At 36.0% G+C, this 21,865-nt stretch overlaps 2 protein-coding genes across 2 annotated transcripts in view; both read right to left on the bottom strand.

Annotated features, from left to right (window-relative positions):
* Positions 1 to 421: 421 nt before the first annotated feature.
* On the bottom strand, positions 422 to 15,823 carry LOC125227178 (protein big brother-like). Its single transcript, XM_048131410.1, has 3 exons — positions 15,480 to 15,823; positions 13,418 to 13,597; positions 422 to 1,720 (listed from the first exon to the last, which is right to left on the bottom strand). Exons 1-3 carry the CDS (start codon positions 15,651 to 15,653, stop codon positions 1,367 to 1,369), a joined length of 708 nt encoding a protein of 235 aa, XP_047987367.1. The 5' UTR covers positions 15,654 to 15,823; the 3' UTR covers positions 422 to 1,366.
* Positions 13,471 to 21,865, bottom strand: part of LOC125227176 (tRNA-dihydrouridine(20) synthase [NAD(P)+]-like) — a 72,740-nt gene continuing 64,345 nt past the window's right edge. The window contains exon 7 of the transcript XR_007177148.1: positions 13,471 to 13,597. The gene's annotated coding sequence lies outside the window, so the exon portion shown is untranslated. The remainder of the gene's footprint in view (positions 13,598 to 21,865) is intronic.

The following is a 21,865-nucleotide window of genomic DNA, read 5'->3' as shown; positions in this document are numbered from 1 at the left end:
TAACCGGCTACAAACCGGGAATCTTGATTCCCATTTTGTAGCCAGTTACAAAACTTAGTTACCAAACGGTACGGTACGACTCTGGTCCAATACGTAACCGGCTACAAAATGGGAATCAAGCTTCCCGGTTTATAGCCGGTTACGAAATTTTGGCTACCAAACGGTACTAAACCGCCAAAATTACAACCCCATGGTTAGGAATTGAACATCCACCAATGTTCGCCCGGCTCCAATGTGAATTTATATGGTTTAGGTTATTCGCTAAAAGTAATATAGGTAGGTATTTTCCATATCCGAACTAATCATCTGCTATGTCGTTTGCGGGATCGGGCTATCTCTCGAGTTGATTTTCTTTTCCGGCGTTTGTTACTTATCTACAGGTAAAATAAAATGTCAATTTTAAAATATCATTAGTTTTTATTTACATTACTATCACAAAAAAATTGTATTAATTATTTTCTTTGTTGAATACAATTTCCTTAAAATTAAATAACATAATATAATACAGTAAACAAGAACAGATACTTTGATTCAATTAAGTAGCAAAATTATAAGTATTTAACTGCTTTATTAAATACTTACCAAAACTCATATAATTATATGTCATTTTATCAATTTCAAAAAAGAGTTGGTTTCATGTATTTAACGGATGAAACTAAGATTTTATAGTTAATAATGTGTAGTTTTTTGCAGTAACTATGGCGGAATTTTCACACTATTGACATCACAAACAACTGTTTTCTACTGTCATATTAATTAACTTATAATCTAACATTGCAGATTTTATACTTACTAAGTTTGACCCAAGAAATGTCATTATCATTTCATCTAAGTATATCCCAGTTATTATTTGGCGCGGAACCTGTACGTGTAGGTACATTATGTATTTGGATGCTGATACGCAATATTTTGTCTTGTTTACCGTCGTTTGCGTTGCTTACAATGGATATTCTATATTACATTGGCTTACGAAAATTGACCAAAATTCCTTATCAATAGGGTATATACACGATAATTATGTGTAAGGATTCGCATTGGATAATAATACGTAGATCGCTATTAGTAAGTAATTTTGTTCAATTAGAGTAGTAAAATACGACGGCCTATGTTGTTTATTAAATAGGTACTTAAAAGTAACTTATGACTCACAGTCCTCACAGACCAGTCAGACTTTTGGTGCTACGTTTACGAAGACAAGAATATTCATACAAGTAAAAATTATAACTTTATATCGTTTATTGCTTTTAGAGAGGACACAATTTGGCGATCTTGAAAGTTTTCTCTACAAGTATGTCCAACATCTAACGGGAGGAACATTCTAAAAGTGTAATAAAACTGTAGGTACTTGTATTCTCGGCTAATTAGTTTACGAGATAAGAGCTCCCTGGGACTTCATGTGGATAGGGTGCGAGGGGTGTGGGTGGGGGTGCGCGACGTGCGCTGCGTGCGGCGGCGCGCGCGCCTGGTGGCATCGCTGCGCGTGCGCGTGCGAGTGCGCGCGCAGGTCGTCGCCGTGCTCGCGGTACACGCGCTGCTTGTCCTCGAAGTCGCGCAACCGCTGGTTGTACCTCTCGATCTGGTCGCGCAGCGCTGCGTCCTCAATAGCCGCACGCTCTTCGTCCAACTCCAGGCACCCGACCCCGTCCAGTCGCTCTAGGTCAATCCAACCTCGCCATCTTACGCACACGCCATTCATTATGAACTTGGATACTATGTGGGCCTGTTGACAAAAAACAAAATAAATTACTACCCAAAACTCTGACAAAAAATGCGCCACAAAAAATGGACGCTGTTGGTGGCGTAGCAGACTGTTAAGGGAAGGAAAATTAGTTTTTATTAAGTCACATCATGTGTCACTGGTCACCGATTTCTATTGATAAGTAGCTTGTGCAATTGTCTAATAACAATAACAACAATTTTTTTATTATTTTTATTGTTGTGTTTAATAGGCATTTGTTTGTGTTTTAGCCTAAGTAGCTAATTGTAGCATTGAATAGATATAATGTAAATAATATTGCCTGTATATGGACATTATACAAGAGATAAAATGGGGGTGTAACACGAGCACATAATTTAATAGGTATAGGTACACAGATTGTTTCAATTATACAATGACACTTATTTCATAAATACTTGTAACTTATTAAAAACAAACATTTTCATAAAGTTTTAGTACATACATATGGCTAATTTAGGTAAAACAGGTGATAATAAGGTAAAATCCTTAAAAGCCATACGGCAAGCGACAAACAATGCTTCGTCAAATAAGAATGGTTTAAAAATTAAAAGAATGAGCATAATTATCGAAATTGCATCCTTGGCGGGTCGGGTATCTGCCACAAAACAGTTTCAAATTAAAGGTTTGTTGGCACCGGATGCGGAACAAAGAGCACGCGATCGGCTCCTTCGCTTGCCTTCTGTTGTTTGGCCATTTGTACAAACCTATCTTGCTCAATACAAGTACAATAACTTCGGAATACTGCTGTTTATTTAAGTACATTTATAGGAAGAGGAACATAACGTGGTGGTAACAGTAGGTTTTTATTCAAATATTTTTCGCTATTCACTGAAGAACCATTGTCACTCATATTATAGGCCTATTCCATTTTTAGGAAATACACCGTGGACCTGAATAACACGAAAGATTTTAACCACGCATTATTGATGTTAAAACAAGCAAAAAATGTTACATGACTTTTGTAATTTTTGGAGATACTTTTTCTGTACATACTACTTTTTTTAGATTGTTTAATACTTTTACATAGAATTCAATAAGTCATAATCAAAAAAATAAGTTCAAAAGTTTTTTTTTCCAAAAATTAAATTATAGAGGTATTTGCAATTTTTTTTTTTTTTTTGTCTAATATCTGTCAATTAGAGCACAAGACTAGAATGCATAGTGGTGTCAAAAATGCATTTTGAGCGAGTTATGACAGTTTAAGAGAAAGATGAAATAATATAATTATCTCTGAATCTAAGCCAAATCAAAATATTTCATAATGAGAGACATGTAGTCTCCAAATGTGGTCAGGAAATTCAGGAATACACTGTTAAAATAGTTTGGGTTATTTAGGCCCACGGTGTATAATGCTAAATCAAGTATTAAAATTGGCACCTATACTAGACCGTTTTCATACAAATAATTATTTCTTCCTAAATTTTCCACAATGGGAGTTGAATGAATCGTATTATTTGTATTACCAATGTAAATAACTTAATTATTTATTTTTTCTACTCCTGTACTGTTATTCGTGAGTTACAAGGTCGTGCATAGAACTTTAAAACCCTACATAAAAGATGTCAGGACAAGTCTATCTAGTCTATACCCTGAAAACATTTAGTAGCAGTAGCACGATATAGCTGTTACAGTTCAGGCAGGCAATTATGGTCGCGCGATAAATGATAAAACATCTGGCCGTCCCTATCGCACTTACCGATAGTGCGATAGGGACGGCCTGATATTTTATCGTCTATCGCGCGACCATGCTACCCGTGCAGTAAATACATTGCTACCAACTTAACAAACCAATTCGCAGAGTCGAGACTCCTTCGTTTTCTGCTGCGTTCATTTGCGACGCGTCGAATCGCATTCAAATGTATGAGAACTCGATTCAACTCGGCTCGATTCGTCTTAGTGGCCAGGCTTCAAAGAACCATACCATAGACAGTTTTATTTTCATGTTTGCACTCAAACTGCATATTCAAAATGGTAGGCGGTCCACTAGATAACTAAGATGACTGAAAGTAGGTATTTGTTGATTTATAATTTTCTTTCAAAATAAGTGCTTGGTCGTACAAAAAGTATTGTATGCAACGGTGTTTAACTGAGTTGAAAAAATGCTCATGGCGTCTTTATTAACAATTTTCGGCTTCGCCTCAAATTGTTACCTACGCCACTCACCTTTTTTGACGTCTTTTAACCACCAGTTGCATAAAATACTATTTCGTTGACAAGTTTGTCAAAGTTTTCCGTAAATAATGAATATACTATTAAAACATACTTATAAACAGACACAACAGGAATGAATTTATAGGGAAGACTTGTATATTGAGCCGTACAAAAAGGTAAATTAATGACCTTAAAAAAGTACATGTAAACAGTAATATTTTCTAAACAACAGAAAAAACAACCGAAAAAGACAACAGAAAAAACCGAAATCTAGGTGTCAATTATAACCCCATTCAAAGTAGTACTTGAACGAGTAAATATTATCTGAAGTTTTTATTTGAATTAATTATAAACTTTTATTTAAATACTTTGTTTAAGTAATAATAATAAACAGTATTTTCACTTCTCACGCTCAAAAGTACACCTTTATGTCGTGCGTAGACGACATAAAATCGCATTTTATGCTCTAGCTAGAGCATAAAGTAAAATTTTCTTCTAAGACTAAAGTAATCGGTCTCAACAGCCAACATATTGCACATATTGACGACCGGTCTGGCTCAGTCGGTAGTGACCCTGCCTGCTGAGCCGCGGTCCTGGGTTCGAATCCCGGTAAGGGCATTTATTTGTGTGATGAGCACAGATATTTGTTCCTGAGTCATGGATGTTTTCTATGTATAGATTAGATTAGATTAGATATATTTATTTCACAACATGATTACAGTACAAATTACATTTATGTCAATTTATAAGAATCTATATTGTGTGTATATAGATTTAGATTTCTTTATTTCATGATAAAAATTACACTATAAATTTGTTACATGCCAAAGTTATGTTTATCTTCTCATCATGATCGTCGAAAATTACATTATAAATTGAAAATATGTAATAAAATGAATATTTTCTCCCAATAAGGATCGTCATTTACAAATAGAAATACACAAAACACAAAATATAAGTATGTATTTATCTATTTAAGTATGTATATCGTCGCTTAGCACCCATAGTACAAGCTTTGCTTAGTTTGGGGCTAAGTTGATCTGTGTAAGGTGTCCCCAATATTTATTTATTTATTATTTATTTATTAATTTCGCTGAGCAATAAAATTGTGTAGATGACAAAACTTGTTACTTAAATTATTTTATTTTTGCTACAATTTATTAGAATTCCGCATTTTCTGTCATTAAATTTATTGTATTGCAAGCTCATTATTGAATTAGGTACTAGGTTTGTACAAAGAGGGTAGGAAGAAAAATGGGAGTGCAGGCAGCCATGATGGAGCGGGCGGAGCGGCGCGCGCCGCCGCGGCGCTCTCCAATGGCAACTAACGTTTTCCCTGTATCGATTTTGGGTGAATTATTTTCCCTCCTGCCTCGGGGGAATTGTCGAGAAATTCAGCAGTCCCCGATTTAATTTGAATACATTTACATGGATATAGTTGCACATTTGCTGTGTTGTGTTAGTGCAACATGTTTACAGATGGTTACAGTTTTTATGAAAAAATAAATAAATAAGTCGTACCTAATTCCGAAATTATGTCGCTTAACTTCAAACCTGGGTGTCAATTATAACCCCATTCTGCTATAAGGTTGATTATCTTTACTTTATTTGAAATAAAGTTTGAGTGGATAAAACTAGACTATTAAAGTAGTCTGGAGTGATCCGCATGGTCCTATGGGCTAGCTAATTTTATATTCTATACAGCTTTTATAATACTTTGGTGAATTAAAGTAAACTCATGTGATAAAAATCACTTTTTTTAAGGCTCGGCGGGTTGACCGTCCCCACGCGCTGAGTAAGGCAAGACCGTCTAGTGCTCGTTGTCGCGTAATTTCATATGGAAATAAGTATCAAAATCATGTTCATTGTTATATTCTGTAATAACAGGGAGTAAATGTGATAGAAGATATTAAAACAAATAACGTTGATATTTTCAACATATAATAAGCATTTTTCTATTTATAAGGCAAGACCGTCATATGTCCCGTAAATGAGGTTGATAACCTTCTTTTTTCAGGTCCAGACAGAAGCAAAGCCGAAACTTATAATTAAAATTAACCTACAACACCCGTTTAAACTTCACTTATTTCCCATAAAGCCTAAAAAAGGTGCCTTACTCTTTCCGACTAGGCACAATTTCGAAGTTACATATTTCAGAACATAACACAATAAATTGAACGCGTTTTAAGAGCATTAATTGTACTAGACAGGAAGAACGATTATTAAATTACTACGTTACTTACATACATAATCAGGGTGTCCACTACTAAACCCAAAAAAAATTCCCTGACTTTTCCCTGACTTTCCATGACCATTTCAGAAAATTTCCCTGACCATTTTCATTCGATGACATTTGCTTCGAGTTGACATTTGTTTTTCTGTCTAAAAAAAAACCCGAAAAAAGCAATTTTTTTTACAGTTCCGTTCCTCAAAAAGGAAAAACCACTATTGCTTAGGGTTGCAAAAAAACAGTTTTTTTTTTCTGTCTTAAAAAAACCCAAAAAAAAATCATTTTCTTTACAGTTCCGTTCCTCAAAAAGGAACCCTTATACTCGTGCGTCTGTCTGTCCGTCTGTCACAGCCAATTTTTTTCTGGAATATGTTTGTTTTCTAAAGTACGAAATATTAAAATTTGCAAGGCAGTTCATACTTTTATACCTAGGGTTTATTTTCCTTTATGTTAACTATTAAACTTTAATTTTTGGTCTTATAAAAGTAACATTAACGAAATTATGATAAAATGTAGTTTGGTAGTTATTGCCATTTACTTTTGGCTATACCAGTGCCGGCCCGTGCACTCTCAATCAGGGATATCAGGGTAAAGCGAGTTTAAGTTTCGGCGGCCTTGGACATTCCAAGCAAAAAAAGTCGCGAGCGCAGCGAGCGCGAAAATGTTTCCCTTTTTATACGGCCCTGGGGCTGATAGTAGTTATTATGTACATAACATAGCAAACAAAATGGAGTACCTAGTCTATCAGAGCAGAGTCAGGAAAGCAGGCTTGAAATGAAAACGAAATTTCAAGCGTATAGTGAGTGCGAAGTATTGACTAAGTAACAAAAATATATAACCTGTGTAGAAATAGTAAAGCGAGCGAAACGAGCGCTAATTTTTTTCTCTGTTGTCAGCGTCGGGATGCCCATTTAGGTGTTTTGCCACTACATGCCTTTAGGTTTCCAAGTGCTTTAAAGTTATCTCATCATCACGCTTATTATCCTCTTATGCTCCTTTGACTAATACAAAATTGCGCCTCTATGTGACGTTTTGGGCCATTGGCTTTATGAGGAACTCCGCTTTGGATTGTCGGATCGGATAGATACTTAGGATTTGGACAACGACATAACTTTGTCCCCCCCTCGCCATTTTGGAATATGTAGGTGTGGCACGCAATGTAAAAAAAAATCTGGATTTTGGGCCGGATAAATTAAGGTCAAGCATGAAGATATCCCTCATTAGCAATCACTGGGATGGAGGTACTATATTTGTCATAAAAAGTCTAAAGAAACAATTCTAAGTTGCCTTAAAATTACTACCGGGAATCCATCTTTGGTGTCATGGATGTGGCCAACCCAAGAAATCATACAATTTCTTTTCCCTGACTTTCCAGAAAGTGGACACCCTGATAATGCACAAATGTTCCAACTGCTTCTATTTTATTTTAATTTTTTGCGTAACCATGTTGAACTCGATGGTCGAGTTCGAAACACGATTCAAGTTTTTTGTTAACTAGTGTTCGTCCTAGGGATATCTATTGAAGACCAATGGATTAAGGATGAAAAACTGGTATACCACCTTCGGAAGTGTAAAAAGTGATAGATATATAAATACAAAAGTTATATTCAGTAGACGGTCTTCCCGACACTGACCTTAGATGTTTTTTTAAGAAATACTACGCTGCCAGTACATTTTTTTCTTTCTAATATGAATGCAAATACTGGTTCTGAGAATAATTACTTGGATGAAGTCTTAAATTACCTACGCAATCACTTTAAAATATTACTTTTTCTATCTAGATTGCCTATAGTAACATCAGAATGAATCGTGATAATTAATAAGCAGCGCGACAAAATTGTTCAATTACGACACGTCACACGAGTATGATGTTTGATGTATTTTGTTAAATTAAATTTCTTTTCCAATAATAGGTACCTACTGTATAATTATACATCGGGGTCATGTCAAAAGACAATAAAATACTGATGTAAAATTGGTTATTCCTTAATAGTTATTATATTGTTCTAATTCGATGTATATTAGGGTTCCGTACCAAAAAGGTACAAAAGGAAGAATTATGGCGCCGCTCTGTCCGTCTGTCTGTCTGTCACATTATTAAATATCTCGAGAACTAGGTACTTATGCTATCGCTTTGAAATTTTGAATACTTATGAACATTGTTAACCTCTACAAATTGTAAGTATTATTTTTTTAAATTTAGTAATATTAATTGCAGAAAATGGCCAAAATGAAAGGGGGGCAAACTGAAAATTTCAAGTAACTAGGTCAAGTGGGGTATCGTTAGAAAGAGCTGAAACTGTACATATCAAAACTATTTTTTATAAGTTTTTGGTTGTGGAAAAAAAATGTATTTTGAAGGAAAATGTAAAAAAAAATACCGCCCCCCCCCTTATCTCCGAAGTTTTCAAATTGAATTTATGAAATTTTCACCAAACATGGCTTTTATAATGAATATTACAGGAAAAATAAAATCGTACACGTATCTTGAATTTTTTATTTTTATTTATAAAAACCTTTCAGATTTACATTTTCAGTTTCAACACCCTTGCGGGTGTTTATTGTACCTGTATTTTTTAACCAAATAACAATGATATTACCTGCTTTCAAATAAAGGCAAAATGGTTAAAATCGGTTCACACAATAAAAAATTATTCCATAAAAATCATCTTCCATACTAGCTAGCGCATTAGTTTACTCAATTTGCCGATAGATGTCGCTGTACGTTGAACGCTCATTTCCTACATCGCGAAATAAAACTTAATAAAATCTCAATTAATCAACAAAATCTTGGTAACAAAATAGGAATTAATTTTTCCTGATATCAATGAGGTCGGAAGCGGTACAGGAGCGTCCTTGCGACATGTCCTAAGTCGTAAACTATTGAAGTCGAATAGTCTTGATTTTATTTGGACGTTGTCTAACAATAAAATTGTATATTAAAATATAACTTGTTATGTGGGAAATTGAGTCTTGAGGGATTTAGTCAAATCTGTAGAGTTCTAGAATAACATTTTGATGATTCAACTATTGAAAGTTTGTACGGAACCCTCGGTGAGCGAGTCCGACTCGCACTTGACCGGTTCTTTTTATTATGTACCTACTTAGATTACGAACACATGAATGGCCATTAATATATCGCTTTATAATGCGGGCTCATGTGCTCATCGAAGCACGCAGTTAAATGAACCAAATGTAAATAAATATACGTAAGTTAAGTATTCATACAGAAGCACAGCGCGCAGCGGGTGTCTGGCGCGATCACGACGAGAGCGCCGAAGGGGCTAAATTCAATAAAGGAGGCACCATATGGATCGCTGTCGGCTAAAATTGAGATATAGTGCAGTATACAGTAGGTAGCTCCAATGACTAACGTACAGTTTTACTAAATACTAGCCGCTTGAATGCGTCAATATTATATACGTACGCTTATTTAACTGTTGGGCTCGTGTATCAAGAGGAAAGACTGTGTATATTCAACAATTTTCCCTATCGTTATTAAAAATTGTATATATAACGAAGTAAATACAATCGACATATATAACAAAAGTGCAGTTATACAATGACTAAATATTTATGTGTTGACTTGAAACCTATGATTCTTATGAATTGTTAAAGTGTTACAAACATTGCACCTGCTAACCAAATCCTCTGTTGCTAATTTTAGCTACCTACTCTAAAGCTTTAAACAATTTAATTAGAGATATATTACAACAGACACCCCTTTATGAATTCCTTAGTTTTAGAGATGTTATTGTGCATACATGTGGAATGATGGAATCCTAAAGTAGTTATAGGACTAGTCCAATGTAATTATGTTGATACTCCAAATGTATGCGTCACCATTATTCACAGCACATCAGAGTGATCACTACATAGTGGACGACTTTCGACAAGTCGACCTTAATGTTCGAGATGAACCCAGAGCGTGACCAACACCTTATCTGCGGTGTTACGGCTTTATACTTCTTTCATTACGAGTTTGAAAGGAATTTATGTCTTAATTTGGTTTATGAAAATGCAGGCCGGAAGGGCCGCTGATGTTGGACTGGTGAAAAATGAGGCCATTAGCTTCGTACAGCCTGCCATAGGATAAATTACTATAAAACGTGATTCCTACTTGATTACTTAAATCGGGATATGAGTCTGAATAGATGAAAAAGTTATATTATTTGTTAACAATGAATGAACTGTAATTTAAAAATAAAACTTATATGTTACTAGGGGTTGGTAGACAGAAGTTATCAAATATTTGGTAGGTTTTCCTCTTTTTTTGTAATTTCAAAGAACTAATTTTAATGAGACAGATAAAGATACGCGTTCTACGAATGAATTAAAAATAAAATAAAGCTTCGATGTTTTATATTTTTTGTTTACTTAAGTGTACCGCGTTAAATTAAGGCATATATTTATATGTAAGTAAGTATTTATTATTCATCATCATCAATTCATCATCATCATTCAACATCATCATAATTTCAGACATTAATCGCCCACTGCTGAGCATAGGCCTCCATTTGTGTACGCCACTTATCCCGGTCTGGCCAAGTATGGTCGCGCGATAAATGTGGCCGTCCCTATCGCCACTTATAGAGACGGCCTGATATTTTATCCGGTCCTGGGCTAGGTAATCCTATCCGGAAGTGCCCCACAGTTTTTCGAGTGTCGTCCACCCAACGAGCCAAATTTATTATAAACCTGATATTTAACCTACATGATCAACCTTTTGTACTCCCGTATGTTCTTACTTTCTTATTACCTACTAGCGACCCGCTCCGGCTACGCACGTGGTTTATCAAAAAAATGTTGATTGATAGTGATAGGTAAAATATATTTGAACAAATACAAATTAATGTTCTTCCACAATGCACACAATCAACAATGTGAATAATAGTGGATTATTTAATGTTTTCCTTAACCGTTCATAATTTTATTCAACAGATTTTATGACAAAGTATGACTTTAGCTTTAGATACATATGTACTTTAATAGGTAACATCGTAAAATTAAAATAAGAGTTTAATATCCTATCACCTGCTCTCCAATTTTAGCCACCTACATATGTACCTAACTCATCTTACTGGAAAGCAAAACCAGAAAAGGTTCAGATTCAGATAACCTGACCTGACCTGAGTGGGTGTTCGTGTCATGATTATGTATATGTAGGTATGTACTCGTATTATAACTATTGGAATTATGAGATTATGGGTCGGTTGAACCAAACTGTCTGTCACCGTCAAAATGTTCGCTAAATTTTATTGTATGAGAAGTTCCATAGACCTCTGCCGCGTGACGATGATGTGTCTGTTAACTGTGTTTGATGAAACTGGCCCTAATAGTGTTCGATACGCCATTTTAATGTACCTACCTAAGGCAGGATATACCTACCTAGAGAACATGAATTATTTTACCTTTGTAAATCCTACCATAATGATTAATTAGGACCTTTCATTTTAAATACAAAAAAAAAAAAAAAAAAAATTTTTGGCCCGGATTCGGAACCCTGACACCTGGGGTGTGCCTCCGAATATTATTAGACTGACCCTCTTACGACTGAGCTACGTGCCGTCGATGCGCGGACGATGAAATTAGCGACCATATTTTGCGTTTACTAACGCGAAAGAAAAGCGCATGAAAACTAAAAAACCGGCCAAGAGCGTGTCGGGCCACGCTCAGTGTAGGGTTCCGTAGTTTTCCGTATTTTTCTCAAAAACTACTAAACCTGTCAAGTTCAAAACAATTTTCCTAGAAAGTCTTTATAAAGTTCTATTTTTGTGATTTTTTTCATATTTTTTAAACATATGGTTCAAAAGTTAGAGGGGGGGGACGCACTTTTTTTTTCCTTTAGGAGCGATTATTTCCGAAAATATTAATATTATCAGAAAACGATCTTAGTAAACCCTTATTTATTTTTAAATACCTATCCAACAATATATCACACGTTGGGGTTGGAATGAAAAAAAAATCCGCCCCCACTTTACATGTAGGGGGGGGTACCCTAATAAAACATTTTTTTCCATTTTTTATTTTTGCACTTTGTTGGCGTGATTGATATACATATTGGTACCAAATTTCAGCTTTCTAGTGCTAACGGTTACTGAGATTATCCGCGGACGGACGGACGGACGGACGGACAGACAGACATGGCGAAACTATAAGGGTTCCTAGTTGACTACGGAACCATAAAAACCGCGTTTTCCGGGACCTAGGGCTAAACTAGATCGATTTTTCACCCCCGAAAACCCCCACATAAACAAATTTCACCGAAATCGTTAGAGTGTTTCCCGAGATCGTATATTTATTTATATACAAGAATTGCTCGTTTAAAGGTATAAGATAAGATAAGATTAAGTCCAACTTTAGAAGAACTTTTTACAATTTAGTTTTATCTTTAGAACATAATCGGCCTAAGTGCGTTTTCAACTTTTCACATTATCCGATCCGATATCGGATGTCGGACCGATATCACAGTATAAGGATAAATCAGTAGTTAATCTCCGGCAGCGGCGACGCGGTCGTTACTACTGCGCAAGGTCACGCAGGGTTGTACCTGTGCTACTGTCCTACTCGTAGTAACTGTGTATGGCGCTATGCTAGTACCAACGCTCTTTCTACCTTTTTATCTAATAAAGATTCAAGTACGTGTTTGTTTCTTAAATACTGACGAAATCGTATTTACATAAAATGTTTGAATAGATGTTTGCACAATATTTAAGTAGGTACCAAACTTTCGAGCTATATAGATCGCCGCATCTACCTAAATGTCGTTACAGATAAATCCTTATTGATTTTAAATTTTTAATGTGTCATTCTAGCTTTAAATCTCACTTTTACGCCATTAACCTAACCTACCTAACACTGCAAAAATATAACAACTTTTCTGTGTGTCTAGGAATTCTAAAGAATATTCTGACATTTCCGAATTTTGAGAACTGTTCTCCATACACCCATAAACACTACAGTAACGAAAATATGTCTTCGGTGCTGACGTCATTTTCTCCCGAACTCAACACGTCAACACAGCGCGCAAACGCGGCCCCGACTGTCCAGCCCAATACTTACCAGTTTCGCATGTATTCGGTGCATATGGAGAGTAGTTTTCGATACACCGCGCGGAGTGAAGTTTGTTAGAAGAGTTATTACTGCTTTATACTGTGCCGATATCCCATACTAATGTATGCATGCGCCATCTTGGATTTTTCTATTGAAATCCTTCCGACATCCGATATCGGATCGGATAATGTGAAAACGGACTAAGGCTTATGATTTTGAAGGAATTACTTGAATCGAGTTCTCACCTTGCCGTTCTCTTTCTGGAAGTCGCAGCCTCTGTTGTTGTAGGGCGAGTGGTCGAAGACCAGCTGCAGGTTGGTGCCGGTGGCGGTGAAGGCAATCTCGGTGTGGCCCTCGCGGCAGCCGCTGGTGAACCGCATCTGGCGCTCTTCTGGCGGCCTGTCGCGGTAGCCTGTGTATCGTACCTGGAACAAATACCACTTGTTAGCAGGTTATCGACATGGTGGAATGTTCAGAAATTGGCATGGATATAATCTGTCAGCCGTGAACTGTGATATTTCTTCAAACAAATGCTAGTGCAGCAACAGCAGCTGACAGGGTTCAGAACATATGGTCCTTTCAAAACAAGATACCTATTATTGAGGGAAAAGAACCACGACAGTTGAATTTGAGAAAAATACCTAAGGACACTTCCACCTGTTTTCCTAATCCATAAATCAAAATGTAGGTATGTATACATTTCTAATAAGTGCCGGTAGTTTGTATGTATAACCTTGAATCAACTTTGATGACGACTCATCCAAAAAATAAAAATCAGTGCTATTATATTTATTAGGCAGGTACCAAGAAGGTACCTACTCATAAAAAAAATGGCGGAAAATTTTACCACAAATGTGAATCAGTTATACTTAAATTAGCAATGTTTTTATTTTGAAATATTGATATTTCGCAGTTTTAATCAACGCAAATTACATGTATGTTGGATTTAAATGGTATATGTTTCTTTTAAAGTAAAATTAAGGTACTAAAAGCGGAAACTAATCAACTAAGTAAGTAATCAATAAAAAAGTGATTTCTAACCGTTACTTCATAATGTGTTATGATATTTCGAATTTCGAAGATGCCGTTGAATTTGTTGCAGCCGGATTTTATAGCCAAGTAAACGTGCTTCTTAATATAATTTCAAATTAGTATGCTAAGTTGCTAACTAATCATTAATTGCATTTTAATTGTTGCACGTCTCGCGCAGAAAAAATAACGTCATTAATGTTAGTTTCAACTTAATTTATCAAAGTTAGATATTGTTGCAATATCTGCCAGGTAAATAAGTAGACGTATTAAACAGAGATCTTGATTTTGAAAATAAACCGCGAAAAAAAAAGAAACCATTGTTTAATAATTATATACATACATACACATACATACATACAATCACGCCTGTATCCCATAAAGGGGTAGGCAGAACACACGAAACTACTAAAGCTTCAGTGCCACTCTTGGCAAATAAGGGGTTGAAAGAAAACGAAACTGTGACATTGCAGTGACAGGTTGCCAGCCTCTCGCCTACGCCACAATTTAACCAATATCCCATAGTCGCCTTCTACGACACCCACGGAAAGAAAGGGGGTGGTGAAATTCTTAACCCGTCACCACACAGGCAATTATATACATAACATATTATAACCCCTTTCAGATTAACGAACACTTGATGAGGTCATTATGACCTCTTCCAGTGTTCCTTATATTATCAGCGTTGTGCTTATTGTTTGCTGTCATATCATTGCATTATTTGCATTAGGTAGGTATGTAGTAGCAAAGTTAGGCATGTATGTCTTGATGCAGACTTTCAGATTAAGTAATTAGGAAGTTGGAATCAAAGAATTGGAAGAGTTGTAAGATTTTATTACAGACACCAGAATTGTAAGGTGTATCAAGTGAAAATTTATAATTGTTTCAATGTTTTGATCGTGTATATGTACATAGAACCGTGGGTAGTTGTACAATGCCAAGCGCCAAGCGCACGCGCATGAAACAGGATAGATAGTATGTAGGTATGTTATGTAATTAGAAATTGTATTAAGCCTGTCTTAAAAAATAACACCAGTAGGTAGGTAATATCACGCAGATTAAGTAGCCAGTAACACAGATAAACGCTGATATTAGCATATTTAACTGGTTAGTTACTTTACAAGTTCCCTATTCGCTAGGAGCAGGCAGGACTGGTGCGGCCCACTTGCACTTGCCTGATTATTATTTAACCTGTTACTGAACAAGATGCATAGGTACGCGTATCTTTTGAATGATCAATATATAATTAAATATCCAAATATATATAAAATGTCATACCTCACTCTCTCTGCTTAGCCTTTTAAAGAGATCATCGGATTCAAATTTGGCCTTCTGATCGGGAACCACTCGCGGCATCTTGAAGATGAATCTGGGTTTCGGCTGCTCGTACAGTCCAATAGAGTCAAAGGGTAACATGCCAGCCAAAGCCGAAGGGTCGCTCATGGCGTGCATGACACCAGTCGGTCACACGGGCACCCAGCCTACCATCACTTTCCTGCTACACTGCACTGACTCAACAACGATGATTCAAGTTATACTAGGAAACGTCCGAAACGTAGTACGTGTTGGCGGTCCAGCGCGTGACTGTAGAATGAATGCTCGCTGCGCGCATTGCTCGGCCCGAGTTTCCACCAGGGCGGAGTCGCCGCCTGGAGGGGAGACCGGGGCCCAATGAGCAGGCCCAGAAGCGCCGCCCGACGCCTCTACGCGCGCTTTCGGGAGCTTTCGAGCGAAAAGAGGGTTTTCCCCCCTCGACATGTTTCAAAATAAATACTGTAAACGACAAAGCACATGAATGTATAATGATGGTATTATCCTCTTTCGACGTTTCGAGTGTTTTATGTATTTATATCATAGCTTTTGTTCCTTTGTAACGAAATAAATGTTGTTATGTACGTATTTTATAAAAGGGGAGCTGGATCTCAGGACCCGATAGAACGTATGAAATGTGATATTATCGTATCCCTAAGCTCGACAGTTGTATTCGTTGAATGCCTAATTGTAGGTATACACTGTGACGTACTAGTATAATGGGACGCACATATGAGCTGTTTGGATTTGCACATGGGGCCCGACTACTGACGGAACGGCCACGGCGGAAGAATTATTATTAAAAAAAATTATCAGCTGAAATCGATCAGTTCGGTAATCGGTAAGTTCAAAAACACGTTTTAAATATTTTTAACACAATAATACACACGGTGAAATAAAAAGAACCGTTCAAACTTTGTATAGTGACTATTGAGGCCAAAATTAATAGCTTTTGAAATAAAACTATGGAAACGGATTAAATCGTTTAATGATCCGACGTTTCGAACTCTTTACAGCGTTCGTGGTCGGTGACTGAGAAAAATTAAAATGTCAAAAGCTACCCACTTACAAGAAATATTAACGAACCATGACCACAAATAATATAGATTTTAAGGCAGGTTAACTATTAATAAACAGTTATACAATATTCAAAAATTTTTACCATTACTCTGTTAAAAATAATTAACCAATTAATCTACACAAAATTGACAAAGAAACAAACTGCAAATGTCCAACACCATACAACACAAATGCCTCACAGCCTTCGTCGTGCTTGTTCCATTATCAGATGTACTACTGGATCCCAAGCCGGTGGTAAAAGTAAAGCCATCTTCTCTATTAAAGTTTGGATATTTCTTGATCTCAATGGCCTCTCGCAACATTCTGGGTATATATCGCTTCTCCTTAGCGAGAACCAGAGGCTTGTCAAACTTTATAGCATGATTGACTTTATCCATGACATGTTCAGAGACTGCAGACCTTTGCCGACGGTGCTTGACATCCGCTATGTGTTCCTTCACCCGTGTGAAAATGCTTCGTTTCGTCTGTCCCACATATGACAGCCCGCACTCACAGTCTAGCCTGTACACTCCCGCGCTTTGTAGAGGAGTTTGACATTTCACAGGCCTCAGCACACAGCTAACAGCTTTAACAGCTTTTATTAGAGGAGCAATGCTGAAATCGCGAAAAAAATGTTTGCTGTATCATACATTTCGACTGTCATGGTGTCGTTCATTTCTATGGAACATCCACATTTTTTTTCGTGATATCCCCATTGGTCCCATAATAAAAGTTGTTCATTATGACCTCAAAAAGTCACTATAAGTATGCAAAGTTTGAACGGTTCTTTTTATTTCATCCTGTAGAATGGCTGCTTCCGTTATTGTTCTTTTTATCCACATGAATGCAAAGTTAATACCTACTTAAAACCGAATTACAAATTTTGATATAATAAGTTTCCTAGAGGGCTTGCAAGCGAACAATTTGAATATTATAATCTTTAACACCTTCCATTAATTAGAGTTAAGTTTGAAATTTTTTACAGCAATTTTCTCGTCGTGTGTCGTATTAGGTGTAACGTAATTACACATGTTATAATTTTATGAGTAATAATCTTCAATTATCATTATATGTTTATTTTAAATATTGCTAAAAAGTCGTTGTATTGACTGTCCGTGATTGCCGTGTGTGTGTGGATTGAGTGAGCACCTTCCGAAAATAAAATAAAATATGCTGATCATTTAGTAAAAGTTCTAAAACAATTGTAAAACGAATCTCTGAATTTGTAAAAAGATAAATCAAAAGATACAGCCTTTAACATATGTGCTCACTCAGTTCTCACAAACTACCAACGAAAACAGTGAATATATTCATTTAACATATAATATTTATATACTAACATTTAGTAAATTATAGGCCAACCTACCTCTATAAATATTAGATCACCTAGTGACGTATTTAATTTTTTACAAATAGTTTCTTATGCTCACTCAATCCTCACACTTTTGAAAAGCCGAATTTTGATGAAAAACATAAGATTTAGACCGCTATTATATTATGTGTATAGTTTAGTAAAAGTGAAATGGGAATTTGTAAAATACAAAACGAACCACTAACGTGTCAGGTTTTTTTATAATAAATTTTTGTAAGTGCTCACTCAGTCCACACGTTTTGAGAAAGTTAAAAATGTAAATATCTTACGATTTGTAGCACCTAAGACACTCGAAAGTACTTCAACATTTAGTAAAATTTTTTACTAAATGTCCACCATCTAATATTTTATATTCGTTGTCTGGTTTTAAAGATATTCAGACATAACTTTTCTCATACAAATGTATCAAGTAGGGTGACCACACTATGTCGGCTCCTGATTTTCCCCACCTTCCCATTGTCATATTGAGATTGGGGAGTTTCGTTCAATTTTGATAATAGTTTATATTAAACTAATACCATATTAATTCTCCATCTGCAAAACTGTTTTTAGGTTATGTTCTTGGCCTAGTGATGATGTGTATTGTGTAATTTTTATCGACGTCAGGATAATAACCATATCGACATCTATATCGCTCGTGCGTATTGGCGCGACAGAGCCAGACTAACTGGCACGGCGTTTCGTTTGGCGTCGGAGTAATGCCATTCGGCTACGCACGCTGTAAAGCTGCTAACACCACAGCTAACACCGTACCGCACCAAGGTCATCCATATGGATGCTTGCTAGCTTGTAAATGGGAGCGAATAATAGTTATTATTTTCTCGCTCCCACTTACAAATCCGGTACACTCATCTGTTAGCACGATTAGATTACCAGGTTCTGGTTTCTTACTAGTGAAACGTATTATATTCTTTGTTTCTTACCAATTATCATTCATGTCCTTTTTAATGCATGAATGTCGATATGGTTATTATCCTGACGTCGATAAAAATTACACAATACACATCATCACTAGGCCAAGAACATAACCTAAAAACAGTTTGCAGATGGAGAATTAATATGGTATTAGTTTAATATAAACTATTATCAAAATTGAACGAAACTCCCCAATCTCAATATGACAATGGGAAGGTGGAGAAAATCAGGAGCCGACATAGTGTGGCCACCCTACTTGATACATTTGTATGAGAAAAGTTATGTCTGAATATCTTTAAAACCAGACAACGAATATAAAATATTAGATGGTGGATATTTAGTAAAAATTTTTACTAAATGTTGAAGTACTTTCGAGTGTCTTAGGTGCTACAAATCGTAAGATATTTACATTTTTAACTTTCTCAAAACGTGTGGACTGAGTGAGCACTTACAAAAAATTATTATAAAAAAACCTGACACGTTAGTGGTTCGTTTTGTATTTTACAAATTCCCATTTCACTTTTACTAAACTATACACATATAATAGCGGTCTAAATCTTATGTTTTTCATCAAAATTCGGCTTTTCAAAAGTGTGAGGATTGAGTGAGCATAAGAAACTATTTGTAAAAAATTAAATACGTCACTAGATGATCTAATATTTATAGAGGTAGGTTGGCCTATTTTTTACTAAATGTTAGTATATAAATATTATATGTTAAATGAATATATTCACTGTTTTCGTTGGTAGTTTGTGAGAACTGAGTGAGCACATGTTAATGGCTGTATCTTTTGATTTATCTTTTTACAAATTCAGAGATTCGTTTTACAATTGTTTTAGAACTTTTACTAAATGATCAGCATATTTTTTTTATTTTCGGAAGGTGCTCACTCAATCCACACACACACTGATTGCCCGCTACCCGCTACTGATAGCTGTCATGGACTTTGCGGACAATCACAGACAAGTCGGGCAAGTTTGGCGATGAAGCTGTTCTTTTTAGGGTTCCGTATTTCCGTTACGAGTTTGAACCGGGCATGCGTTCCTCAATAGTCGCAAGTGACAGTTGTGCAATAGTTTAATCGAGTTTGCTGTGTGATTTGACGCCACATCTCCTAACCTGAGCATGAGACCACTTTAGTGGTCTCATATACCTACACACTCGACAGCAAAATTACATTACGATACAAGTGCGTAAAAAAGGAAATTCGGAACGAGTGGCGATAAATTATAACACCCCAACCGTGTCTTAAATCGAAAGGAGTTACAAATTCCCTCTTCGCGGGTGTATCGTACGACGTTTTTCGGTAGGTACGTACATATGGCTCTTTAAAGTTTCATTTCACCCTGACAACAAATGAAATAGATAAGACTTCGAAAGCTTCAAGAAAAAAAGCGTACCTACCTTTTGGTGTTTCGGGTGTCCATGGGCGAGAGTGATCGCTTACCATCAGGTGACCTGTCTGCTCGTTTGCCTCCTATCGAATACAAATAATTTTTAAGAAAAAAAACTCGCCACTTTTGGGGTTTTGGTGAAAGGTACTTGCGAATGTTGGATTATGTAGAAATGTGAGGATACGGTAGCGAAAATGCTAAAATGGAAAGGAGCCCCCCTTTCAACTTGGGAATTTTAGTTAAATATACAAGTGTTATTATAGATTTATCGAAAAAAAATCTTCCATTAAGAACAACTCAGTCAAAAGATATTTCAAAAAAATCTTTAATATCGAGGTTCCGCTTTCGACTCTTTCCTCCTTCAAAACTTAATCAATCGGAACGAAATTTGAGAATCTGAATAACAATGAAATAATCTATGTCGGACCGTTTAGCTTTTTTGGTTAATTGTTACCAATCTTGAGTATCACACCTTTTTTTGCGCCACAATGAAAAAGGCCGTTTTTGGAAATTTTTGATTTCTCTCTAGAGTCTTTAAAAAGCAGAATATCAAAAAAATCAAAACGGTCCGACACAGATAAAAATAATAACAATCTGTGTTGAAACAATCATTGCTCTATCTTCAAAAACCAGGGAGGAAATAGTCGAGAGCGTTTGTATAGAGAATTGACCCCTACCGTATCATCTTAATGCTTTTTATTAAGCTCAGAATACTTACACTACCTAGTTTGTATGTACTCGTACTTCTTACGTCATTTGTTAAGAATTTGCATGAAACTGAGGAGGATAGACAGGTTCGTTTATCAACACGTAAGAAAAATTTTTGCAACACTTTTTTTTCCGAATTTACAAGTGGCTAAACACTCTGTGCGCTACCAAGCAGTGGATTTGTACAATAGGTTAATTTTTTTTTTCTCTTTTTGACTCTATGTATCGCTATATTGACTTATATTCTCTAATTTTATCTTTTGCTACACCTCAAGGGGTTTCATGTGCTGTACTGTATATTATGTATAGACTGTATAGTGTGTGAATGCTAATAAAGAAATTAAATGAGAAATGAAATGTAAATCTTTGATTTTTTGATGGAAACACAAATTAATATACGTACTTAATTACTTATGGTTTGAGAATTTTCCTCAATTCCTTATGCATCCGATATCCGATTATAAGAAATAGAGCAGCACGGGAAGAATGGTCGCGCAATAGACGATAAAATATCAGGCCGTCCCTATCGCACTATTTGTAAGTGCGATATACGGCCTGATATTTTATCGTCTATCGCGCGACCATGCTTCCCGTGCTGGACAAAATTTGACTTGAAAACGCAATATACTTAACAAACATAACAAAGAGAACAAATAAATGTCATGCACTGTTCTGAACTTAAATGCATAACGTTCTTATAAAAAACCGGTCAAGAGCGTGTCGGGCCACGCTCAGTGTAGGGTTCCGTAGTTTTCCGTATTTTTCTCAAAAACTACTGGACCTATCAAGTTCAATACAATTTTCCTAGAAAGTCTTTATAAAGTTTTACTTTTGTGATTTTTTTCATATTTTTTAAACAAATAGTTCAAAAGTTAGAGGGGGGGGGACGCACTTTTTTTTCCTTT

Source organism: Leguminivora glycinivorella, chromosome 6 (assembly GCF_023078275.1).
Source record: "Leguminivora glycinivorella isolate SPB_JAAS2020 chromosome 6, LegGlyc_1.1, whole genome shotgun sequence".
In the NCBI taxonomy this organism is placed as follows: Eukaryota; Metazoa; Arthropoda; class Insecta; order Lepidoptera; family Tortricidae; genus Leguminivora; species Leguminivora glycinivorella.
The sequence above is the reverse complement of the archived record's forward strand: the minus strand, read 5'-3'. Positions and strand labels throughout refer to the sequence as shown.

What these genes read in the sequence shown, in the direction of transcription:
- LOC125227178 (XM_048131410.1), bottom strand. Translation starts at nt 15,653, where the DNA reads ATGCACGCCATGAGCGACCCTTCGGCTTTGGCTGGCATGTTACCCTTT. An exon ending in GGCTAAGCAGAGAGAGTGAG is followed by an intron (nt 13,598 to 15,479) that starts GTATGACATTTT and finishes TATTTGTTCCAG; the next exon opens with GTACGATACACAGGCTACCG. An exon ending in TCCAGAAAGAGAACGGCAAG is followed by an intron (nt 1,721 to 13,417) that starts GTGAGAACTCGA and finishes TTTTGTCAACAG; the next exon opens with GCCCACATAGTATCCAAGTT.